A 22157-nucleotide genomic window follows, 5' to 3' on the forward strand; every position below is an offset into this window, starting at 1 on the left:
GAGGTTTGGCTTGGCTTTTAGATCCGTAATTTTGTTTCAAAAGGTTTCATATTTTAGAGGATTTTTGTATTGGATCTGGGAGCTCACTGGTTTTTAGGACAGTTTGAGCCCAAACAGACATAATTGTTAAGCGCAGAGCGCCCAAAAACCCTTATTTTCATATAAAATTTGTCCAATTTGGACATAGTTGGAATCTAACGAAAAATAATATTGCTTCTAGATTGGGCATGTTTCTTGAGGTGGCAATTTTTTGATTTATGGCACGCAGATCGAAATTTTTCAGCACTAAAATCAAAATTTTTTTGCACAAAAATCGAGATTTTATGGCACAAATCGAGATTCTTTGGCACGCAAAATAGAGATTTTTTGACATGTGAATCGAAATTTGTGGCACACAAATCAAGACAGCTTGGGTACAAAATTGGCACACTTCCCGAGGTAATTTGTGGCACTGGTGATACGCTTTTTGGGACATTTTGACACAGATTGAGAGGCGCTAAGTTTTTTTGGGGCCCTTTCAGCTTTGTTTTGACCTACATGTGGTTTTTGGGTGTAACTTGCTCATTCGAACTCCGTTTTTCACAAACGAGATATCATCGGAAAGCTGGTTCCTAGACCGTCCTGATGGTGCAGTTTATTTGGACTTTTGATGATGTTTGGTTGCCAGTTTATGCAGTCAAATTCTATTTTGCATTCCAAGAGACATATTTTGAGATATTCTATTTTCCAAATTTTGCTCTAGGCACATCCCATTCAGTTTTTTGCATTTTTGCATTCTGGTTGATATCTTAGTTGTTTCAAGTCCGGAGATTGATTTTGTTGCTTTAGATGATTTTGTATGGGTTGTACTATCTCTTGTATCAACCTTATGTCTTTTTTGATTTTTGTTGACATCTTTTTGTAGTATTTTTGCAAATGCATTGAGATAAAGTGCCATTCTATTGCATTTTGGGATCTTGCACATCTTTGTGTTTTGTTGTACTCGCATTACATTATAAAGTGCCTTGGGGGGTTTCATGTTGGCCATATTTGCCATCTTCCTTTGTCAAGTGAGTGTTCCTTCCACAACATTAGCTTTCATGATGTGTCGATGACATGTGCCATTATAGGTGTTTGTACTTCTTTTGCACTCTCGATGCTGCTGGTTTTTTTTTTTTTTTTTTCCTATAGGAGATATTGCATTCAATTTCAGTGTTCATGTCTTACCTCTTACCATTATAGGGGGGTTATGTTGGTTCTATTGCTTTCTTGGTTCGATGGAGTGAGCTGTGTATTCAGTATTTGATCCTATGTACTAGGTAATTGCAGTGGTTGGATACCTATGCATTTCGGTGAGATGGATTATTTACCATATAGACATTCTTTCATTCCTATTTTTGGAGGCCATGAAGATACCTTCCATTTTTGATTGATCAGCTCTTCAGACTTAGTCTTGTCTACTTTGTAATGTTTTATAGAGTGGAGGTTCTTTAGATCAACAATTTGACAATATTTGTAGGTTCATGCTTCAGTGGTGTTCTTCATGATCATTCTTTTGTTCTTATTTTCTAGGACATTCTCTAGTTTGGAGGCTTCTTCAGTCCTACTAGTTTCTTTTCAGCATGTTTTTCATCTCTTTTTGGAGTAGGGATTTTCTCATGTGTTTTTCTCTATTTCTCCTCTTTTTAGAGATTTGGTTGTGCTTTGGTACCTCATTAGGCCTTGTTGCTAGGACCCAAATGTACTTTTAGTAGTAGTTTCTAGGTTTTTAGCTACTCCCTAAGTTTATCTTAAGGGGGGGTGTTAGAGTAATTAGATATTTCCTAATTAACTGTAGTTTGCTTAAGCTAAAATTTAGGCATCTAATAATTAATTCTTTTATTAGTTATTATGATGCAACGTAGGTTATACCTTTTTAGGGTTTTGATATCCTTTTATAAGGATTGATCTATTTGTAATTTATTCATTCACTTTTGATAATAGCAATTTCTTTTTTTGCTCATCAAAAATGTCTCATCTATGGATTTGTGAATTTCAGTCTCCATAGCTTTTGTTTCTCTTTCTGTGACAGGTGTTTGCATGCAGGTGATTCTTGGGAGTTGTGGGGTTGATCTTTCATCAACTTCTACAGTAATTGCATGTGTTGGAAAATGGATGGAATATGCATTGACATGGAAAGATGAAAGGTGAAAGGATTTGGATGCACTTGCATTCTTGGGTAAGATTCCTCAACTTTATTCCAAAAAAGGAAGCCAAAACAAGCAAGCAAACAAACAAGAAAACTAAAACATACCTCTTGCTTTGACTCAAATTTTCTTCTACATGCAATTTCATTTATGGAGTTTGGAAGATTTTCAAGTATTCAAAAATAGAAGATTTCATCTTGCTTAAAGAAAATTTATGAAATACATGGCATGCGTTTGAACAAATGGACAAAAATGAGTCAAAACATGCAATATAATAGAAAAGTAAGCAAGAAAAGACGAACAAAGTTGAAATCATCTACTTGGAGCTCAAAGAGCCAAATTTGAAAGAAAGAGAAGTTGAAATCAAAGACTCTTCTCCGAAATCGAAATCTCCAAGTACAAATGCATACAACTCAATAGCTTTTGACTATTTCAAAGTTACAAGTGTAATCCTCCAAATGCAAATATATGAGGTGTCTTTACACGTAGATGCAAAAAACACGTAGGTGTAGAAACGTTAATTTTTAACACTTCCAAGTGCAAAACGTTTTTGAGAAACTCATATATTTGGGATCTTTCTGGGTAAAAATGTGCTCTCCAAATGCATGTAAATGAGTCGTTTTTGCATGAAAAGGTTAAAAATGTGGATTCCAAATGCATGAGTATGCATCAAAACTTAAAAACGTGCCCTCTAGTTCCAAATGCATGGGCTGTAAATGCCATTTTCTAGGCTTTTTTGTAAAACGTGGCTCCAAAATGCATATATTTTGGTTGTTTTTGACTTGTGAATGCAAAAACATCTTCCCTAAGGGCCCATTTGGTTGTGGGATAGGAATTGACAATCAGGATTGCTGTTCTAGAATAGAAAATTGTTTTCTTTGTTTGGCTAGACAAAATAGAAATTGGAATTGAAAAACATGTGAAGAACAAAATTTGACTTTAAGATTATTCAAATTGGTTTGCTTGGGTGGAAATTTGGAAATGGCCATTGTTTGTCTAGCCAAGCCGCATTCATAGTGCGGTTACAACCTTGTAAACTATTATCAACAAACACCTTTTGTCACATGTCTCGCTCTTCTCAGTTGCCATGATTTCGATAATAAAAAAACTGAGTGTGCCTGCATATGTGCCACGTTCATAAAACCCTTTTCATATACTTCGATTCATTTTTCGATCCCAAATGATTTTCTCGTCAATTATCAACCTTGCGAAATTCTAACTCTCTCAACAATAATCGTGAAAGGAGCTAAAAATCATTTGATTTACCTTTTGTTGTCACAATATTGATGCCCTGATTTTATTTTAGGCACAAGTGAGAAGAATTTGGTTGGTAGATGAGCATTTTTGTAACTCTCGAAATTCACAGGTATTTTAATCCATTTGTAAGCCCACAAGATTCACAAGGCGGCAGTGACATTCACCATTTTAACTTTCACATGGATGATTTTGTTTCAATGGATTTCAAATTTTGATGAAATAAGCAAAAGTCAAAAGGGGAATAGGAATAGCTATTCCAATAACAAGGATTTTTAGGAATGAACATATACTCATTTTGGGGTCAAAATGGGAATACACATTCCTATTCCCAATTTTGATTTAGTGCACCACATAGAGAATACAAAACAAATTCTAATTTTCAATTCCTATTCTAGTTGTATTCCAGCAACCAAACGGGCCCTAAATGCTAAAACATGGATCCAAATGCAAAAACGTGGATGAAAATTCAAATTTCTGGGCATTTTAAGCAAAAATGTGCCCTACAAATGCATGTATTGGAGCTGTTTTTGGCTTGGGAATGCAAAATCCTGGTCTCCAATAGCATTTACATGTACTAAAATGCCTAGACGCACTCTATGGAGGAGTTTACATGTTTAAAATGCATACATTTGAAGGTTGGGAAAGCAAATCACACTCTCCATAGGCAAACACATGTTTTAAAATGCATGTAAATGAAGTTAAAGGAGCAAATCACACTCTCCTAGGCCTATTGCATGTTTTAAAATATGCAGTATGTAATATGCTTTGGTTGTTTTTGGACTTGGAAGGCAAAATCATGGACTTGGGATGCAATTACATGAGTTTTAAGTGCAAAATCGGATTCTCGAAGACACATTACATGTAAAGCTACATTGTCGGAAGTGCATTTACATGTAAATGGACTCCTACATATTTCAAATATGCATTTACATGTTAAAATGAGACTCTAATTATACATTTGCATATTTAGATGTTCTAGTGCAAATCACACTCTCAAGAGGCAATATGTAAAGTGATTTACATGTAAAGGGGAATTTTCATGCAAAGTGGACTCTAGGAAGTCTATAACATGCATTTCTAGTGCAAATCGCATTCTAGGAATGCATTCGCATAAAAACATGTAAATTGAGTTTGCACAACTTAAAATTAAGCACATCTTTAATTGATTTTTGAGTCAATATTACTTAATTGGGTCAAAAATAATATTTGCACTAAATAGTTTATATATTATGTGCATATACTATTCAAAAAGTAATATTTAAATTAGATGTTTTAAAATAAAACATATAGTAATACACAGAAATATATTAAACTATATAGTTAATAAATGTCAATATTAAAATATAACATTGATATTTTAATTATGCGACTGTGCCTAGAAAGTCCACTTTTTGGGCACTTTAAATGGTCATATCTTTTGACTACTAAGTCCAATTAAACCCTAAGATATACCAAATCAAAGGGAAAACTGAAAGCAAGAGATTGGACAAAACAAAAAGACTAAAAGAAACTAAACACACTAAAAAACACAAGAAAGAATGTTGAAGACTTCAATAATCAAGTACAGGCTTAATAAAATGAAAAATGAAAAGGATTTGATGAAAGCCTTTAGTAAAAGGATTCATTATACAAATTGGGGTTGATTGGTTGATCAATGTTAGCTAAATTATCTTAGAGAAATGTGAAACTAAGTTGAAAATATTTTGTATTGTTACCTATATTTTGTGGTGACAAAATGCAGGACAATGGATGGTAGAAGGTACTTATAGGCACATCTTTTGGAGTCCTTATTGTGTTCATGCATTGAGTAATGCATTGAAGGCCATAAGGAAGATTGAGTGGGTGAAACAGATGGTGTTAGAAGCTAGAGAAGTGCAAATGTTTATATGCACCCACAACACTTCACTTGCTCTATTCAAGTCCTCTAACAAGGAGTTCCTCAAACCAGCCGAGACAAGGCATGTCAATTTTAATTATAGTTTAGTTTAAAGTTACAAACTTAAATGTGATGTGTTTAATGTACTTTATTTTAATATATAATTGTCTCTATAGGTATTGCGCATTTTTCATCTTGATGGAGTGGACAATTGAGGTGCATGAGGCCCTCCAATTGATGGTGGTGAATCCAAAGTGAGAAAGATGGTCCAATTCTAAGTCCTCTGAAGGAAATGTGGTGAAGCAAAGGATCCTTGATGACAACTGGTGGTCCACAATGAGGTAAGTTGTTGATTTTCAAATTAAATGTTAGTCTTTTGCTTGCTGATTTTCATACTAATTTAAAATTTCTAATTTTGATTTTAATTTTTGTTTGCATCTTGCAGATATATTTGCTCTTTCATATTCCCTATTGTAGATGCCATTAGATATGTTGATACTGATGCTTCTAGTCTTGGAGAGATATATGAGACTTTTGACAACATGTTGAGGAAGATGAAGAAAATTGTGGCAGCAAAGGATCCTACATTGGGGTTTTATGAGGAGCATATTAGGCCTCTTGTGACACGGAGGTGGAATATAATGAATACCCCGCTTCATATGGCTACCTTTTCTCTAAATCTCAAATAGTATGCAGAGTTCGGTGGAAGTGGCCTCCCATGTGATGATGCTGAGGTATTGGATGGCTTCACAAGAGCCATTGGTAAGATGCTTTCATCTCAAGAGGCCTCTAATCTTCGTGCACAATTCCTTGATTTCACCAACTTTCGTGGCCCAAACTTGAGTAAGCCACAAACAAGGGTGGATATAGCAGTTTTGGCATAGAGAGATCCTATTGGATGGTGGACCTAGTATGGGAGAGATACAACAGAGTTGAAAGTACTTGCCACATGTCTTCTTGTATAGGTTGCTAGTTCCTCATCTGCAGAGAGGAATTGGTGCACATATTTATTAATCTAGTCTATTAAGAGGAATAGACTTACCTCTAAACGAGTAGAGAAGTTAGTAGTGGTGCATCTTGCTCTTTGACTTGTGAATCACTAAACTTCAAAGTATAGGCAGACTCTAGCTTTGCGATGGGATGTTGGGCCTGGGGATGTGGCCCAGATAGATGAGAATGAGACAACACCAAGATTGGTTGGGGTTCCATTGGATGAGACTACGCTTCCTATGGAGCATGCTAGTGAGAATGAGGACTCTGATTTTGATGCCATGGTGGCAGAAGAAGAATAAGAGCAGCAGTTTGCTTCATTTTTCTATATTTTTCTTTTTATGTTGAACTTGAACATGACGATGAAACTTTATGGCAGCCCTCTAGCCTTTTGGCATATTTAGATTTCCATATTTCTATGATATTGTTCACTACTAAACTTATATTTTTGTTTACATATTGATATGCATATTGACAATTTACTCATTGAGTATGGAATCAGTTATTATTTTCTAGATGGCATTGAAATGGTGCATGTTAAGGTTCTATAACATTTAAATGACATGCTTTGTGCTTAGGTTCATATGAATGACATGTATATTTGCAAATTTCAGTGTATATTTTATATTTTCACTATATATATATATATATATATATATATAACTCCCCTCCTCCCCACCCCCAATCCTCAAAATTGTCAAATTTTTTTGCCATCTCAGAAACTCGTCCTGCTGTCCCTGTCCCGGAAACTCAGGGGAACATAGTTTATTATATTATTATGTTGATGTATTATATCTGATTATAATATTATTATATTCATTATTTGATATAGATATAATATTATATCTTATTATACTATTTCTTTATTATTAATTTAATAATAAATTACATAATAATTCATTATTATTTACTCCTTTGTTAGCAATATTTATTATTTATTAGTAAATCCTACTGGAGAAAAGGGGACACAATCTTGATGAGGATTTTGGAAGATCTTATAATTTGTTAGACCTAGCTAAATTTCAGTTCTCAACACACTTCCACCAATGTTCTCTTCTATAGCTTCTTTTGACTTTCCAAGTTAAATTTGATACTAGAATAAGGATTTTTCAAGAATTTCCACAATTTTGAATGTTTTTCCTTGTTTTCAAATTTGGAACATTTCACCACTTCTCACTTTTTTTACGAAATCTCAGATAAACCTGAAGTTTGAACAAGAATTTTTCGATTGGGCGATTTCACGGATCTTAGTTGCAACTTTTGGCCTTCCAAAAAAAAAGAAACTTTTAAGAATAGAGATTTGTACAAAGTAGAAAGGCAATAAAAAAAGAAGACTCCAATTGGCCTTAAAGTGCCAAAAATGAAACTTTTCGAAAAGTAGAAAAGCCGAAAAAAACAACCTTTCCTATAAAGGAGTTGTCCAAATCAACCTCAAGTAATGTTGATCGTTGTCCATTGACCCTTTTGAATACCTCTGTGGCATCAAAGACTAAAATTGAAACACTTAAACAAAATCGCTAAAAAACAAAAAACAGGGGGTTCCCATTTGCAATGGGGCGATGTGTGATTACGTCACAACACTTTGGCGCACCGTGCATGTAAAAAGAAAAAGTTTTAGCAGGTTTTTAGATTTGTAGAGCTTTTGGAGGACAATATTCTTCCCTGAGGACATCATTTGTGGGAGTGAAAATTTTCTCCAGGGTGGTAAATTGATTCTTTCATTTCAAAGGCAATATTTGGGCCTCAAATTCAGTTTGGTGGTGAATATTTCAGTGTAGGGTTTGATATTAGTTTTGAATCATCATGATATTTATGGTTTTATGATTGAGTATTGGTTAATATGATAGTTCTTTGCAAGGGCATGACATTGCCTTATAGGAGTATTGTGGTTCGCGCCAAAGATGAATGATTTGGGTAAACTATGAATGATTTTCATCTGGGTATTTTTGGATATGGTTTCTAAGCATTAGGCAACTAGTTTCAAAGAAATTTGCGTCATGCATTGTCAAAAAAAAATATTGAATGGGAGTCTTGTATTTTTGCCTTGGTTGCATTGTGAAATTTTAAGAAATCGGATCTCTGATGTTAGAATAATAATGCTTTTTCTTATTAATTAAATCATATTAATCTAATTATTAAGTCACTTATTATCTCTAGTTTACTTAATCTAAACTTTGGACATACAATAATTAATTCTTTTATTAATTATTATCATGCAATCGAGGTTAGTTACCTGTTAGGGTTTTGATCTCCTTTATAAGGACGATCTCTCTTTGTAATTATTCGTGCCCTTTTGATAAGAGCAATTTCTCTTTTTGCTCATCAAGAATGTCTGATCTGTGGATCTGGGAATTCCGGCCTCCATAACTTTTGCTTATCTCTTTCTGTGATAGGCGTTTGCATGTAGGTGATTCTTGGGAGTTGTGGGGTTGAGCTTTCATCAACTTCAACATGGTATTAGAGCTCCAGATCTTCATGCCCCTGTCTGTTTGTAAGAAGATTGGCTTGGTTTTTAGATTTGTGTTTTTCTGTTTCAGAGGGTTTCAGTTTATAGAAGTGTTTTGTATTAGATCTAGGGAGGACCTATTATTTAGAGCACTTTGAGCCCAAACAAACATCATCGTTGAGCTCAGAGCACTCAAAAACCCCCATTTTCATATAAAATACATCTAGTTTGGACATTGTTGAAATTTGAGGCATATGATTTTTGCACCCACGCCGTTTTGACATGGGCCCACAAATCGACAACGTGATATTTTAATCTTTTCTCAAAAAATTAATTACTTTTTTTTACAATATGTTTTGTAAAAGCACTTTATTAAGCACTAGTTCACTTTTTTAAATAGTAAATCAACATGCTTTGCATGGATGGGTGAATGTTTTTTATTAAAAAAACATCATTGAAAAGTTTTTTTGGGGAGTGGCCTCACTACATTCCTATGCGGGCGTTTGGTGCTTTCTTCCCACAGTGGGCCCCTTCGCATGCTAATATCCTTTCTCTATGGGATTTGTGCTTGACCTTGGACTCCTCTCACGTGCCTCTGTCAACCTTTTTTGATTGGACAAAGACCCTTCTTTGTGCAAGGATGAAGCACCTCGTACTCTGCTTCTTTTTGTGAGTTGGCGCACATAGACCAAGGGCCCCTCCCAATCAGTAGGATGTACCTCCCCATGTGATTTGATCCAACCTTGGGACTCCTCGTGGGAGTATGGTAGGATCTTGGTTATCTTGCCAAGATGAAGCACATAATTTTCATTGGAACAAAATTTTCGAATGTAGCCTATCTTGTCTTGACTTGGGCCTATTTTGTACGTTCTTTGGAGCCTATTTTTGGCTCACATAACTCCTTGGGCTGTGCACATTGCAGAAGTTTTTCTTGCGGGAGCTGAAATCACCTTAGGAAATAGACTGCCAATGATGAGCGCTTTGGTTTGACGTCCTTGGAAAACAACCTCCTTTCCAGCCTAGACCTTTGTGTCTTTTGAATGGCATCCTTGGTTGCTTCCTATGTACCCTCGAGTTTCTGGTACGGGGACAGCGTGGGACGGTAGGACGGGTTTTCGGGATAGCAAATTTTTTTGGTGATTTTGGGGATGGGGGGGGGACAGCAAACGAGGATGATATATATATATATATATATATATATATATATATAGCGAAATTTTAAATATACATTAAAATTTGCAAATATACATGTCATTCATATGAAACTAAGCACAAAGCAGGTCATTTAAACATTATAGAACCATAACATACAACATTTGAATGCCATCTATGAAATAATATCCGATTTCAGTACTCAATTGTCCAAATGCATATCAATATCAGTGAACAATATTATAATGATAAACATGATAAATCTAAAAATCTAAATCTAAATATACCTAAAGCTATACGCCCAAAGGCTAGAGGGCTTCCGCAAAGTAATAAGTATCAATGCATCATAATCATGTTCACGTTCAACATAAAAAAACATGAAAAATGAAGCAGATTGTTGCTCCTATTCTGCCTCTACCTCATTTGGAGGTGTGGGGACCACCTCGACGACCTAGTAAGAAGGCTTAAAATTATTTTTTAATGTTCACTTTTTAATTTTTTGCATTAATTTAAAAAAATAAAAATAATAAAAAATAAAAAAAATTGGGGACGACTGGCCGTACCCAGTACGGTTAGGGGACGTCTAGGCATCCCCTTTCCATATTGAGGACGGCCAGTCGTCCCCCTTTTTTTTCTAGCCATCCCCAAGTTTCAAGGACGTTCCCTGGTAAATTGCCTTTTTTGGGGATGGCTGGGGACATCCCATACTCGTCCCCCCGTCCTTGGGACCTCCCCATTTCTGGAACTCCTATTTTTAGGCTGGGTATGCATCCCTGGGGAACATAGGTTGCTTCCTATACTTCATCCACCAATCACGATTGCAGCTTTTTTGGTGGCATCAGTGGTGTATTTTTGGCCCACTTGCCAATTGTTGAACAAACAGTTTGAGTTTTTTTTTCTCAGAACGGTTCAAGTGATAGTTGGTGTTTTAGGGCCATTTGTTGTGGTTTCTTTGGCTCATAATGACAGTTTTTAAGGTGACTAGTGGTTATGGCATTCATGTTGGCGATATTAGCATATTTTATGTAGCTCGATATTTTCTAGCAAACATGTTTGAGTTTGGACATGTGATTTTCGGTGGTTAGCAATTATTGGAGACTGTGCATTCTTTCTTCAAGTTGGCGTCCCCTTTTTTGGTTCATGCACAGTCCCATGCCTTGATCGCATGTGATTGATGTCTGCCCTCAGTGATCAATGTCGCTATTTTTGGTCCAAACTTCGTGTTAAGCCCTATTTTTTTAGCATTGACTCCTTGATGCCATTGGTTTTTGCAATCTCTATGTGGATTCTATTGAAATGGGTTAGTCCTACTCGTAGTTTTTTGGGTTGTTATTTGATCGTTTCACCAATTGTTTGTTTGGCCACCAGAATGTATTTCTGGCACTTACCCCTCCATTTTCTGGCAATTTGTTTTCGGGCTACTGGTCTTTTTCCGAAAACAAGGTCATTTTTAGGCATTTTTTGTGTCGACAACCGTTTGACCATCAATTTTATGCTCGTCACTTGTTGACGTCAGTATTGCATCAACACTCCTGTCACCTCTTCAGGCTCTATTTGGACCTACCTTTGATTTTTTGCTCATATCTCGGGCACACGAACTCTATTTTCCGGAATCGAGATATTGCCAAAAAGCTAGTTCTGAGCTTGTCATAGTGGTGTAGGTATTTTTCAGTTTTGATGCTTTTTTATGGCATTTTCTGCTGTCAAAGTCAGGGGTACAATTTTGCACTCCTAGAGACATATCTTGAGCATCTGATTTTTGATTTGGGAATTCTTTATATCATTGGAAAGGTCTTTCAGAGCTTTTTTTAGTGATGTTGGTTGTTTTTCCAGATTCAGCTCCAAACACATTCTATTAAGTTTTTTCCTTTTTTGAATTCTGGTGTATATCTTGGTTGTTTCAGGTTTGGGGATCAATTTCGTTGCTTTAGATGATTCGTCATGAGTTGTGCTATCTATTGTATTAGCCTTATGTCTCTTTTGGTCTATTTAGATATCATTTGTATGCATTCTTGGAAACTCACTGCGATAAAGTGCCATATTCCATCTGTATTTTCGTTTTAGTTGTTTTTGCTCGGTTTTGCCCTTTGATTTGAGTAGTTTCATCTGAGGACACTCATAGATTATTGTATTCCTGAGATTCACCATATCTTGTGCCTTATTGTACATGCACTACTCTGATTAAAGTGCCATAAGGGGGTTGATGTTTTTCCTTTGTTTGCCATCTTCCTTTGTATAGTGAATTTCCCTTCTCTGACATTAGCCACACAACGTGTCTAAGATTGATCACCTCAGTACACATATATGTACTCTTTTGTGCATCCTAATTGTGGTTCCTTGACATGCAATTCTATTGGCCCACATTTCTAGTTGCCTGTCACCTTACCCTTGTTTGCATTAGGGGGGGGGGTTCTTCTTTTGTTTTTCATGCTTTTTTGGTTCAATGGAGTAAGCTATGTATTTAGTTTTTGTTCTTATGTACTAGGCAGATGCAGTGGCTAGGTACCTATGCATTTCGGTGAGATGGATCATTTACCATATAGACACTCTTCTTTTTGTTCTTACTTTGGTTGCAGCCTTCCATGTTCGATTGATCAGCTTTTCAAACTTTGGTGTTTCATGCCATCTGTATCTTCGAGTTCAGTTGTTTTCTTTTGTGTGTTTCTTGATTCGATGCAGATTATAGTCTTCTCTACCTAGTCAGGTTCTATTTCAATGGAGGTTCTTGAAATCAACAATTACTTTTGACAAAGCTTTGCAACTTCTACATGCTTCAGTAGTGTTCTTCATGATCATCTTTTGTTCCTATCTTTTGAGACATTCCCTAGTTTGGAGGCTTCTTCATTCCTTCACTAGTTCTTTTCAACATTATTTCCATCTCCTTTTGGATTAGGGTTTTTCCCATGTGGTTTTCTCTATTTCTCCTTTTTGTAGAGATTTGGTTGTGCTTGGGTACCTCATCAGGCTTTTGTTGTCAGGACCCAAATTTACTTTCAGTAGTAGTTTTTAGGTTTTTAGCTACTCCCTAAGTTTATCTTAACGGCGGGTGTTAGAGTAATAATGCTTTTTCTTATTAATTAAATCATATTGATTTAATTATTAAGTCACTTATTTTCTCTAGTTTACAACTAAACTTTGAGCATATAATAATTAATTCTTTTATTAATTATTATCATGCAACTTAGGCTAGTTACCTGTTAGGGTTTTGATCTCCTTTATAAGGACGATCTCTCTTTGTAATTATTCAGTCACTTTTGATATTAGCAATTTGCTCATCAAGAATGTCTCATTTGTGGATTTGAGAATTCTAGCCTTCATAACTTTTGCTTCTCTCTTTCTGTGATAGGTGTTTGTACACAGGTGATTCTTAGGAGCTTTGGGGTTGAGCTTTCATCAACTTCAACATCTAACCCTTCAATTTGATGCAAGGGCAAATTGGAATTTTTCTGTCATTGTTTCTAACTCTCTCTATGGTCCTAGTGCCTCATTGCAATGAATTTGAGATTTTCTGGAGTAGTCTTGAAATTTATAGAGTATTGGTTAATACAATAGTTCTTTGCAAGGGCATGACATTGCCTTATATGAGCATTGTGGTTCTAGCCAAAGGTGAATGGTTTGGGCAAACTATGAACGATTTTGATCTTGGTATTTTCTGATATGGTTTCTAAGCATTAGGTAACTAGTTTCATAAAACATTGTGTCATGCATAGTCAAAAAGTAGATATTGAATGGGAGTCTAGTATTTCTGCCTTGGCTGCACTGTAGAAATTTAAGAAATCGGATCTCTAACGCTTCAATTTGATGCAAGGGTGAACTGCAATATTTTTTGGCATTGTTTATAACTCTCCTATGGTCCTAGTGCCTCATTGCGAGGAATTTGAGATTTTTTGGAGTAGTCTTGGAATTTATAGAGCAGATTGCACCTTCCAATCCATGGCACCATTTTTGAGCAGCATTTGATATCTGCTATTCAGTTTGTGCATGGTGTTGAAATCCCTTTTGAGGTGATTAGGAGTTGGTTGACTTGCATTTCGTGATGCCGGGAATCCCTTTCTCTTCTTCATATCCTTTTGAAGGTTCACTGGCAGGTTTGATTCTGTAGAAAGTTCAACTTATTGACTGTGAAAGAGACTTAATGTTCAGGAATTTGCTACAGCAGTATACTGACAGTTATATTCATCATTGAGAATGCTAACAGGGCTGCAGGTCAAATTAGTTCACTGGGAAGACTATTGCAGCGCAAAAGATGGTTTCATCATTGTTATGCTCCTGTTTTTGCTGCAATTAATTGTCAATAGCAGAATTAGTTCTCAGGCCTGCCATTAGTAACCTTTGAGGGTCTTTTACCCTCTGTCAAATTAAACGTATGCACTTCTGTGGCTGACTCTTCAACTTGATGCATTGTAATCAAGTTTGCATATAATTGGGAGCTTTAATAATGCTAATTCTAAACTTTATTGGTGGAATGGTAACTTCTTTAATTGTAAAGTTCAAGCGCTGGCTTTAAGCATTCCGTATGGCATCTTGATGAAAATGTTACTCTGTTCAAAACATCTGCAAAATGAAACCTGTCCTTGCAATTTTGACTAGCAAAATTGATGTCCATCTGTTTGGAAATCTCATTTGTTTATCAAATATAGACTTGGTATAGGTAATTTTGTGGAGACGGTGCTACAGATTCTTTGTGCAGAACTTGTGATAGGAAAATATTAATATATTTTCTTCAATATGTTCTTTTGTCAATATATTTTGGGGGATTAGAATTTGAGTGGAAATTGTATCATGACAGAATCACATGAATTTGAAAATCCATTTCTTATCTTATGTGAACTAATATCACTTGGCACTAGAGCATGCCATTGAAGGTTGAGAGATATGGAATAAACTTAGCTGGAAAGAGAACATAATTGGAAGCATCAGTTCTGGACTAAATTCAGTTCACAGTAGAACATAATCTAGAAGGATGACGAATCCATAGTGACTCAATATTTAGTATGATCTAATGGGGCCATCTCAAACAAAGACTAATGTTTGATTCAGATGTTAAATGGGGTGTATGTTGTGAAAACGAGTGTAATGTCCCCATCATGTAATAAAATAAATAATAATATTTGTAATTCTGATCCCAATTAATTGGAAGCATGAGTTCTGGACTAAATTCAGTTCACAGTAGAACATAATCTAGAAGGATGACGAATCCATAGTGACTCAATATTTAGTATGATCTAATGGGGCCATCTCAAACAAAGACTAATGTTTGATTCAGATGTTAAATGGTGTGTATGTTGTAAAAACAAGTGTAATGTCCCCATCATGAAATAAAATAAATAATAATATTTGTAATTCTGGTCCCAATTGATTTATGTATATATTGCGCCCATCTTTTATTTTTTATTTGTAGGTGTCTGTTGTCATGTTGAAACTTGTTGTGCACCTCTGGAGTTTTGCTTTGATGGGGTATTTATGACTGCTGTGTAGGATGGTTTTCAGTATGCAACTTGAATTATTTTATTGTACTATAAATTCTAGTTGGAGTTCCACTTGCTTTGCCATTTTGGAAGTGAAAGATCTTCCCTATTTGGATTCATAGTTTCGGTGTGATTTATCCATCACCCCATTCTTCTTTTCTCTCTCATTGTTCTGGACTTGGCAAATCTGGGAACCCTACCATTGTTGGAATCTTGAGATTCCTTAGATGTAATACTACTATTAATATTTAGTGGCATCCAATCTCTGTTGCTCCCTAATAATCTTAAGGCATATAACATAGATCAAATAAATAGCAATGGGTATCATCAAACCCCGTCATGGGCTGTACCACCGTATGGTGTAAGGTGATCCAAAGGCCTGCTAAAGACTGTATGGGCTGTGGGAATCAGAAACTCCATAGGGCACTGCATCACTATTTTTACTCATTGGATGTTTGCACCATCTGAAGGACAGGGTCATTGTACGTCAAAGGGCCATACAGCTTGCTGCTGATTCTGTATGACATCCAGCAGCCATGTGGTGAGAGTCTGTCATACCTTTTGTTGCTGCCGTCAATCGTACAACACTTGTTACCACACGGGAGGAAACCCCATTGTATGCTAGTAACTACATTGTCCACCCTTCTGATATTGCTACCGTACGGTCATACGCGAACATAATCATTTGGAGGTCATCCCTACATGATGTGAGTTGTCTTCAGTGAATGCCATCGGGTGGGGACCATTATAACGAGTAACTACCAATCTTGTATTTCACAGATATTTTCACAGGTGCTTGTCTATATTGGAATATAAATATTATTTAATATTCATTCTCATTTCTTTTTTTAAAGTTCAACCAACTTTACCAATTTTTCAAGTGATTAATTTCAAATTGACTTTGATCTAACAGTTTTGAATTACTATTGAAATGATGATTTATCTCAATGAGAAAAATATTTGATCGTTTTGCAGTGATCAGAAGAATCTCACAACATTGCATACCACTTTTATCATTCCTGTAGATCTGAATACTTATTTATTGCAGGTATATTATAATATTTGTTTGAGCACATCACTTTAATGTATTCCTTTCTTGAAAGGATGTTTGATAGAGTTCAAGGAGCGGGGAATTTTATTCATTTATGAGGAAAAATATAATAATTAGCTTAATTATTAACACATGATTTTAGCATAATTTTACTTATTTCTTTATCATCTTGATATGTTTCTAGTCTAATTACTATTTCCATTTTAAATTGTTTATATTCCCAGAGAAGACATTTATTTTGAATATTATGGCACCATAGTTTTTATTAATCTTTTCTGTGCTCTAGATGGAGTTGAATATAGCCTTTTTTGCCAAAACTCTTGGTAAAAAGTCAGTTGCAAAAGCTTTTACTCAAGCTTCGGTTGCTCGGCAACTTGCAATCGATGCTATCCTTTGGAACAATGACATGGGCCAGTGGCTTGATTATTGGTTTGATCAACACAAATGCGAAAACATTCAAATCAGTGATCAACAGGCTGAGGTTTGCAGAGTGTATACATTAAAAGCATCAAGAATAATGTTTAAAACATTCATCAGTCTTGGTTTTAGATTCATACACTACGTTGCTTATGCTTGATGGACCTAAATGCATGCAGGAAATCTATGAATGGGATACACAAAATCAAAACAAAAACATTTTTGCTTCTAACTTTTTCCCATTATGGATAGACGGTTTTCATTCAGGTTCTCTCTCTCTCTCTCACACACACACACACACACACACACACACAGAGTTAGTGGTGTCTGCAAGCATCATTTTTTGAATATCTGAGAAGCTTATGAACTGGTAGGCCATAATGAGAAGGAACTACTATTCATTCACCTTGCGAAGGTCTGAGTTTGCTTGAGTTTTACACAATGTGGAAAAGTAATTTTCGGACTTGTAACTGTTAAAGAAGCTATTTGACACTTTTAGTTTCAGGTTGTAAGCAAAAAATATATACTGCTCTTTTTTGAATTATTTTGAATCAGTTAACTAACTCAATGTTTTTTGTTTGTTTTACTTCTACACTGTTAACATAAACAAAAAAGGCTTTCATTCGAGAGCATGAGAAGCCAATCAACCAAATCTAATTAAATTACTGTAGTGACATCTGAGGTCAGATGTTGATTTTGTTTTTACAATGTTTCTATTCTTGAGACCATTCCTGACATGATAAACAGGATTATAATATACCATTTGAATATCAACTAAATGTGATGGGAATTTCGACTTATAAACACAAGACAAGTTGATGGTGCTAGAACTATGGAAAATTTATAAATTAATCATTTCTCTGATCAGTTTGATATTGATCTGATTTTAATTTTTTAAAATATTGAAGATCCTACAAGAGTAGAAAAGGTGATTCAGAAATTCCAAACCTCTGGACTTCTTCAACCAGCTGGAATCTCAACATCGTTGATGAATACAGGGCAACAGTGGTAGGTTTCTTTTGTCAACTCTATTCAATATCGCAGTCAAGAGCAATCCAGATATTATTTATGCAAAATGCCAAACCAAATTTGTATTTGCCTGTTTAACTACCTTATCAACAGGGACTTTCCAAATGGATGGGCCCCAGTACAACATATAATTATTGAAGGTATAGAAAAGCATTCATCAAAACAAGGAAAAGAACTAGCAGAAGACATAGCTCGTAGGTGGCTGAGGACCAATTATGCAGCATTCACAAGTACCAAACAAATGCATGAAAAGTATGATGTAGAAGCTTGTGGAAGTATTGGAAATGGTGGTGAATATACAACCCAGGTATGTCAGTTTGGCATGTGCACAAATTGAATGAGTTGTTCTTATATTTTTTGGAATCCAAACATTTTCCATGTGTGTCAGGTTTCCATTTTTATATTTTGAATGAGATATTTTGTCAGATATTTTTATGGAATACAAATTTTATTTTGATATCCTCATTCTCATCGTATTGGTGCAGACGGGTTTTGGGTGGTCCAATGGTGTGGTTCTGGTACTACTTGAAAAGTTTGGTTGGCCTACAAAAACACCCATTAGTTGCAGATAATTACAGCTCACAGCATCATTCTACTACATTTTTATGAATAATATATCAATACGGTTGGAGGCATTTGGTACAATAAGACAAAATGGAGGCATTTAGAATCAGAAGACTGTTGAAATAACTGAGATCGTATTTGCAGATGTACTTTCATTACCATTGTAATTGATGATTTCCAAATGCAGATTTGGATCTCATATATGTATAATATGAGAGGAGACATGTCTCTTCAAGAGACATGAAGAGACATGTCTCTATAGTTAATCACCATTTAGATTATCAATAACTATATGCATAACTTATCTTTAACATATATATAATATTAATATATTAACCATATATGTAATATAATATAATATTATTATATAATAATATATAATGCATAATATATATATATATGAGATATATAATGCATAATATAAAATATATATTACATATATAATATATATTACATATATAAGAATCACAAATAACAATTTATCTGAAAAGATAAACACAAAATAGTATATCAAATAATCAATGTTTTACTTCTACTGACGCTAAAACATTAAGACTCCCTCTTTAGCTAGGGAGAAGTAAAACATTAATTAAGTCAGAATCATCATATAAGCAACACAATATGAATAGTAAATGATCTCTATTTGCACTTAAGCAATGTCTAGAGATAGCACATGAAATCTGTACTTGCACTTAAGCAATGTCTAGAGATAGCACACATAGTCTCTACTTGGCACTTAAGCAATGTCTAGAGATAGCTCACATAGTCTCTACTTGCACTTAAGCAATGTCTAGAGAAGCCCAAAAATAATCTCTTCTTGCATTTGAGCAATGTCTAGAGAAGTCCATAATAACAGAACTATCATTTGTAAGATTGTCACCTTACAAAGATTGCCTTTTGTTTGCTATCATGATGTCCAGATTCTAGCCCAAGAACCATGATAACAGACCTATCATATGTAAGATTGTCACCTTACAATGATTACCTTATATATATATGCCAATGAAAGATTGTCATCTTTCATTACATATCTGAAACAACAATTATATAACCAGATATAGATTGAAATCAACATATCAAGTTTTACCTTTGAAATATTTCAATTTAACTTTTCCCTTTAGAACTTCTCATAGAGAAGATATCATCTATAAGGGATTGCATCTCAAAATTTCTCCCTCTGAATATTGATCTTGGGATGTCAGGTCCTCTTGTTACTTTCCCAAAAACTCTCTTTTCCCAAGGATGCATTTCAAACTCATCACTCCCTTATGATATATGTAGGATTAGGCCCATCAACATCATGCAGTTACCCACATGGATTTCTCGACTCCCTCTGAGTATCAATCTTCTAAGCTCCAACATTGCCTTTGAAGAAGTGTCACACTCCCTCTTAATGTAGAAGAATCTCATAATCTCAATCATCAAAGATACTTGCATCAAGAGCCACACTTGATCATCAGGGTCTTTGGAACTATTATCATTAGATTTAGTCTGCACAATATTTGCTAGCATATTTTTAGTACCAACCTTGTTTTCGTGTAAGAATATCCTCAAACATAAAGGAAAAGATCAAAGCAAATAACCCTTCGGGTATGTATAGAATTACAAATACATGAATAGATAAATGTAAAAGATACAAGTACTTATCTACCCATGAGGATCATGGAATATCTCATTTTCTAAGGATGGTTCAAGTGGAAATGAAACATTGTCTGTTATTCCCCCCACAATGTAAAGTTACCACTCGTATATCTTTGAACACTTTCACATCACATCAAATTTGAATACTTCTTTCTAAGTTACAACTTGCTCTTTTCATCTATAGAAGCTACAAACCTTAAGCTTAGTAGTATGAGCGAACACAAACTTGTCCACAAGGGGTAGACCCATTAAATCACATAGTTGCATGAAATTACAATCTTCTTAATTGTTACACTTTATCGATCATTGAAGGTTCTATTACAACACAGTTTACTCCCTCTGAATCAATATGATCGAGATCACCGAAGATTGACTAAATCATATTCTCTGTCTTCTCCCTCTCTTATAATGTTGCTTGAAATATTAACCTCCTCCTGAATCTCAATCTCCCTCTATTTCTGCAAGAACATTCTCAGAGGAAAAGATCAAGGTATATAGCTCTTGGTTGTATAAATCAGAATGTCAACATGCATGTTAGTAATTGAACACATGCCCATTACTAACAACATAAATGATTATAACATCTCTCTTTATTTTCAATAATAAAATTAGGATCACACAATACTTAGTTTCTATATATATGACTTTCCCTCATGTGACATATTCTCCTCCCATTTCATTTATATTTCAATAACAATATTAGTACTTCACATCAATACTAATAACTTATATTGTTTAACATATTTATAATATTAAATTATTAAATATCATTTAGACATTCTCCTTATAAAATTATTAAATATCATTTAGACATTCTCCTTATAAATTCTCATTTATATACATATCTATATAAAAATGATGTATAAAGAAGACTTAAAATAGTAATGCACTTTTTATACTTACATCCCATTTTCTTTTTCTTTTAAATACATTTTTGTTGAATATGTTTACATCGAATGTATGTCTTTGAAATGTGACTTTTCACGTTAAAAACTTATATCCCTTCGAAAATAAATTACACCTCTTCTAAAGTTAATAGTCTTCTTTAACTTTAATGTTTTAATTTTATATTTTAATCAATCGCCCCTCATCTTGTATTGAGCTTATAGTAATTAAAAATAATTGTATATTAATTAATTTCATTATGATAATTAATTAATTTTCTACATAACTCTCCAATATAACCGCGAGCCATAGATATATGAATGTTGACAATTCATAATAACAAAATATGTTAATAGATCAATTTTAATAAATAAACATGCTACCATTATATAATAGACATGCTTACCTTATTTACCTTTCCAATTGATAATATGGGCCATTACCTTATAAAAAGAACTATTTTCCCTTTGGTGGTGATTGTACCCATTACCACTCTTTCTTTATTTCTAACTCATATTTCCTTCCTGATGTAATTGGAACATATAATATATGGAGAATATTTATAACAATAGAAATATACTTTTCCATTTACCTTGATGGATCGTTTTACCTAATGCCTTTAATAATTATTGGTGTTCCTTGTTCTATGTTATAATTGCAGGTGCACGGTTATTTAGTTTAAACCCTTATCTTATGCAAGTCTTGACTTCTTTATCTTCTTCTTCTTCCTTATACTCAACGTATGCATGGATTGTTACTGACTCGTTTTTCTAGCATGACGTGCAACTTAGTGGACATCACCCACCATCCTTCCATACGATCCTTTGCCAGTTCAATCTCTTCATAGTCATCGCTTCTCTTTATCTTTCCATGTTAATATATTTCTACATTATTGCATCTTCCCATTGTTGTATGATTTCGTGTCTTATTCTAAAAGCTCTTGATATTTATGGTCTTCTAGGTTGTCATTTGAACTTCTCCCAAGAATGGTCACTAGTCACTGCTTTTATGTTAAATTCTTCTCTTAATTTGTATTCCAATGGAATAACAGAGACTTGTATATTTGTTGCTCAAGCCCAGATTCGATCATGGCTTGTTATCATTGTTTGATTCCAGGATTCTTTTACTAAAGTTCTAAAATCTGATGGCATCTTTAATAATTAACATGTCTTTTGTATCATGGATCCAATAGTCGTTGAGGTTTGATCGCTGCATA

The 22157-nt window shown here is 34.6% G+C and overlaps 1 protein-coding gene across 1 annotated transcript in view; it reads left to right on the forward strand.

Annotated features, from left to right (window-relative positions):
• LOC149531914 (putative trehalase) overlaps positions 1 to 18703 on the forward strand; it is a 101163-nt gene extending 82460 nt beyond the window's left edge. Inside the window, exons 6-11 of the mRNA XM_089809779.1 lie at positions 16330 to 16402; positions 16692 to 16886; positions 17002 to 17089; positions 17731 to 17830; positions 17945 to 18158; positions 18337 to 18703. Coding sequence (XP_089665905.1) covers positions 16330 to 16402; positions 16692 to 16886; positions 17002 to 17089; positions 17731 to 17830; positions 17945 to 18158; positions 18337 to 18423 — 757 coding nt within the window. The 3' untranslated portion in view covers positions 18424 to 18703. The remainder of the gene's footprint in view (positions 1 to 16329; positions 16403 to 16691; positions 16887 to 17001; positions 17090 to 17730; positions 17831 to 17944; positions 18159 to 18336) is intronic.
• The last annotated feature ends 3454 nt before the right edge of the window (positions 18704 to 22157 follow it).

The sequence above is a fragment of the Cupressus sempervirens genome, chromosome 11 (assembly GCF_028749045.1).
Source record: "Cupressus sempervirens isolate cs-2001-9-10 chromosome 11, ASM2874904v1, whole genome shotgun sequence".
Classification (NCBI taxonomy): Eukaryota; Viridiplantae; Streptophyta; class Pinopsida; order Cupressales; family Cupressaceae; genus Cupressus; species Cupressus sempervirens.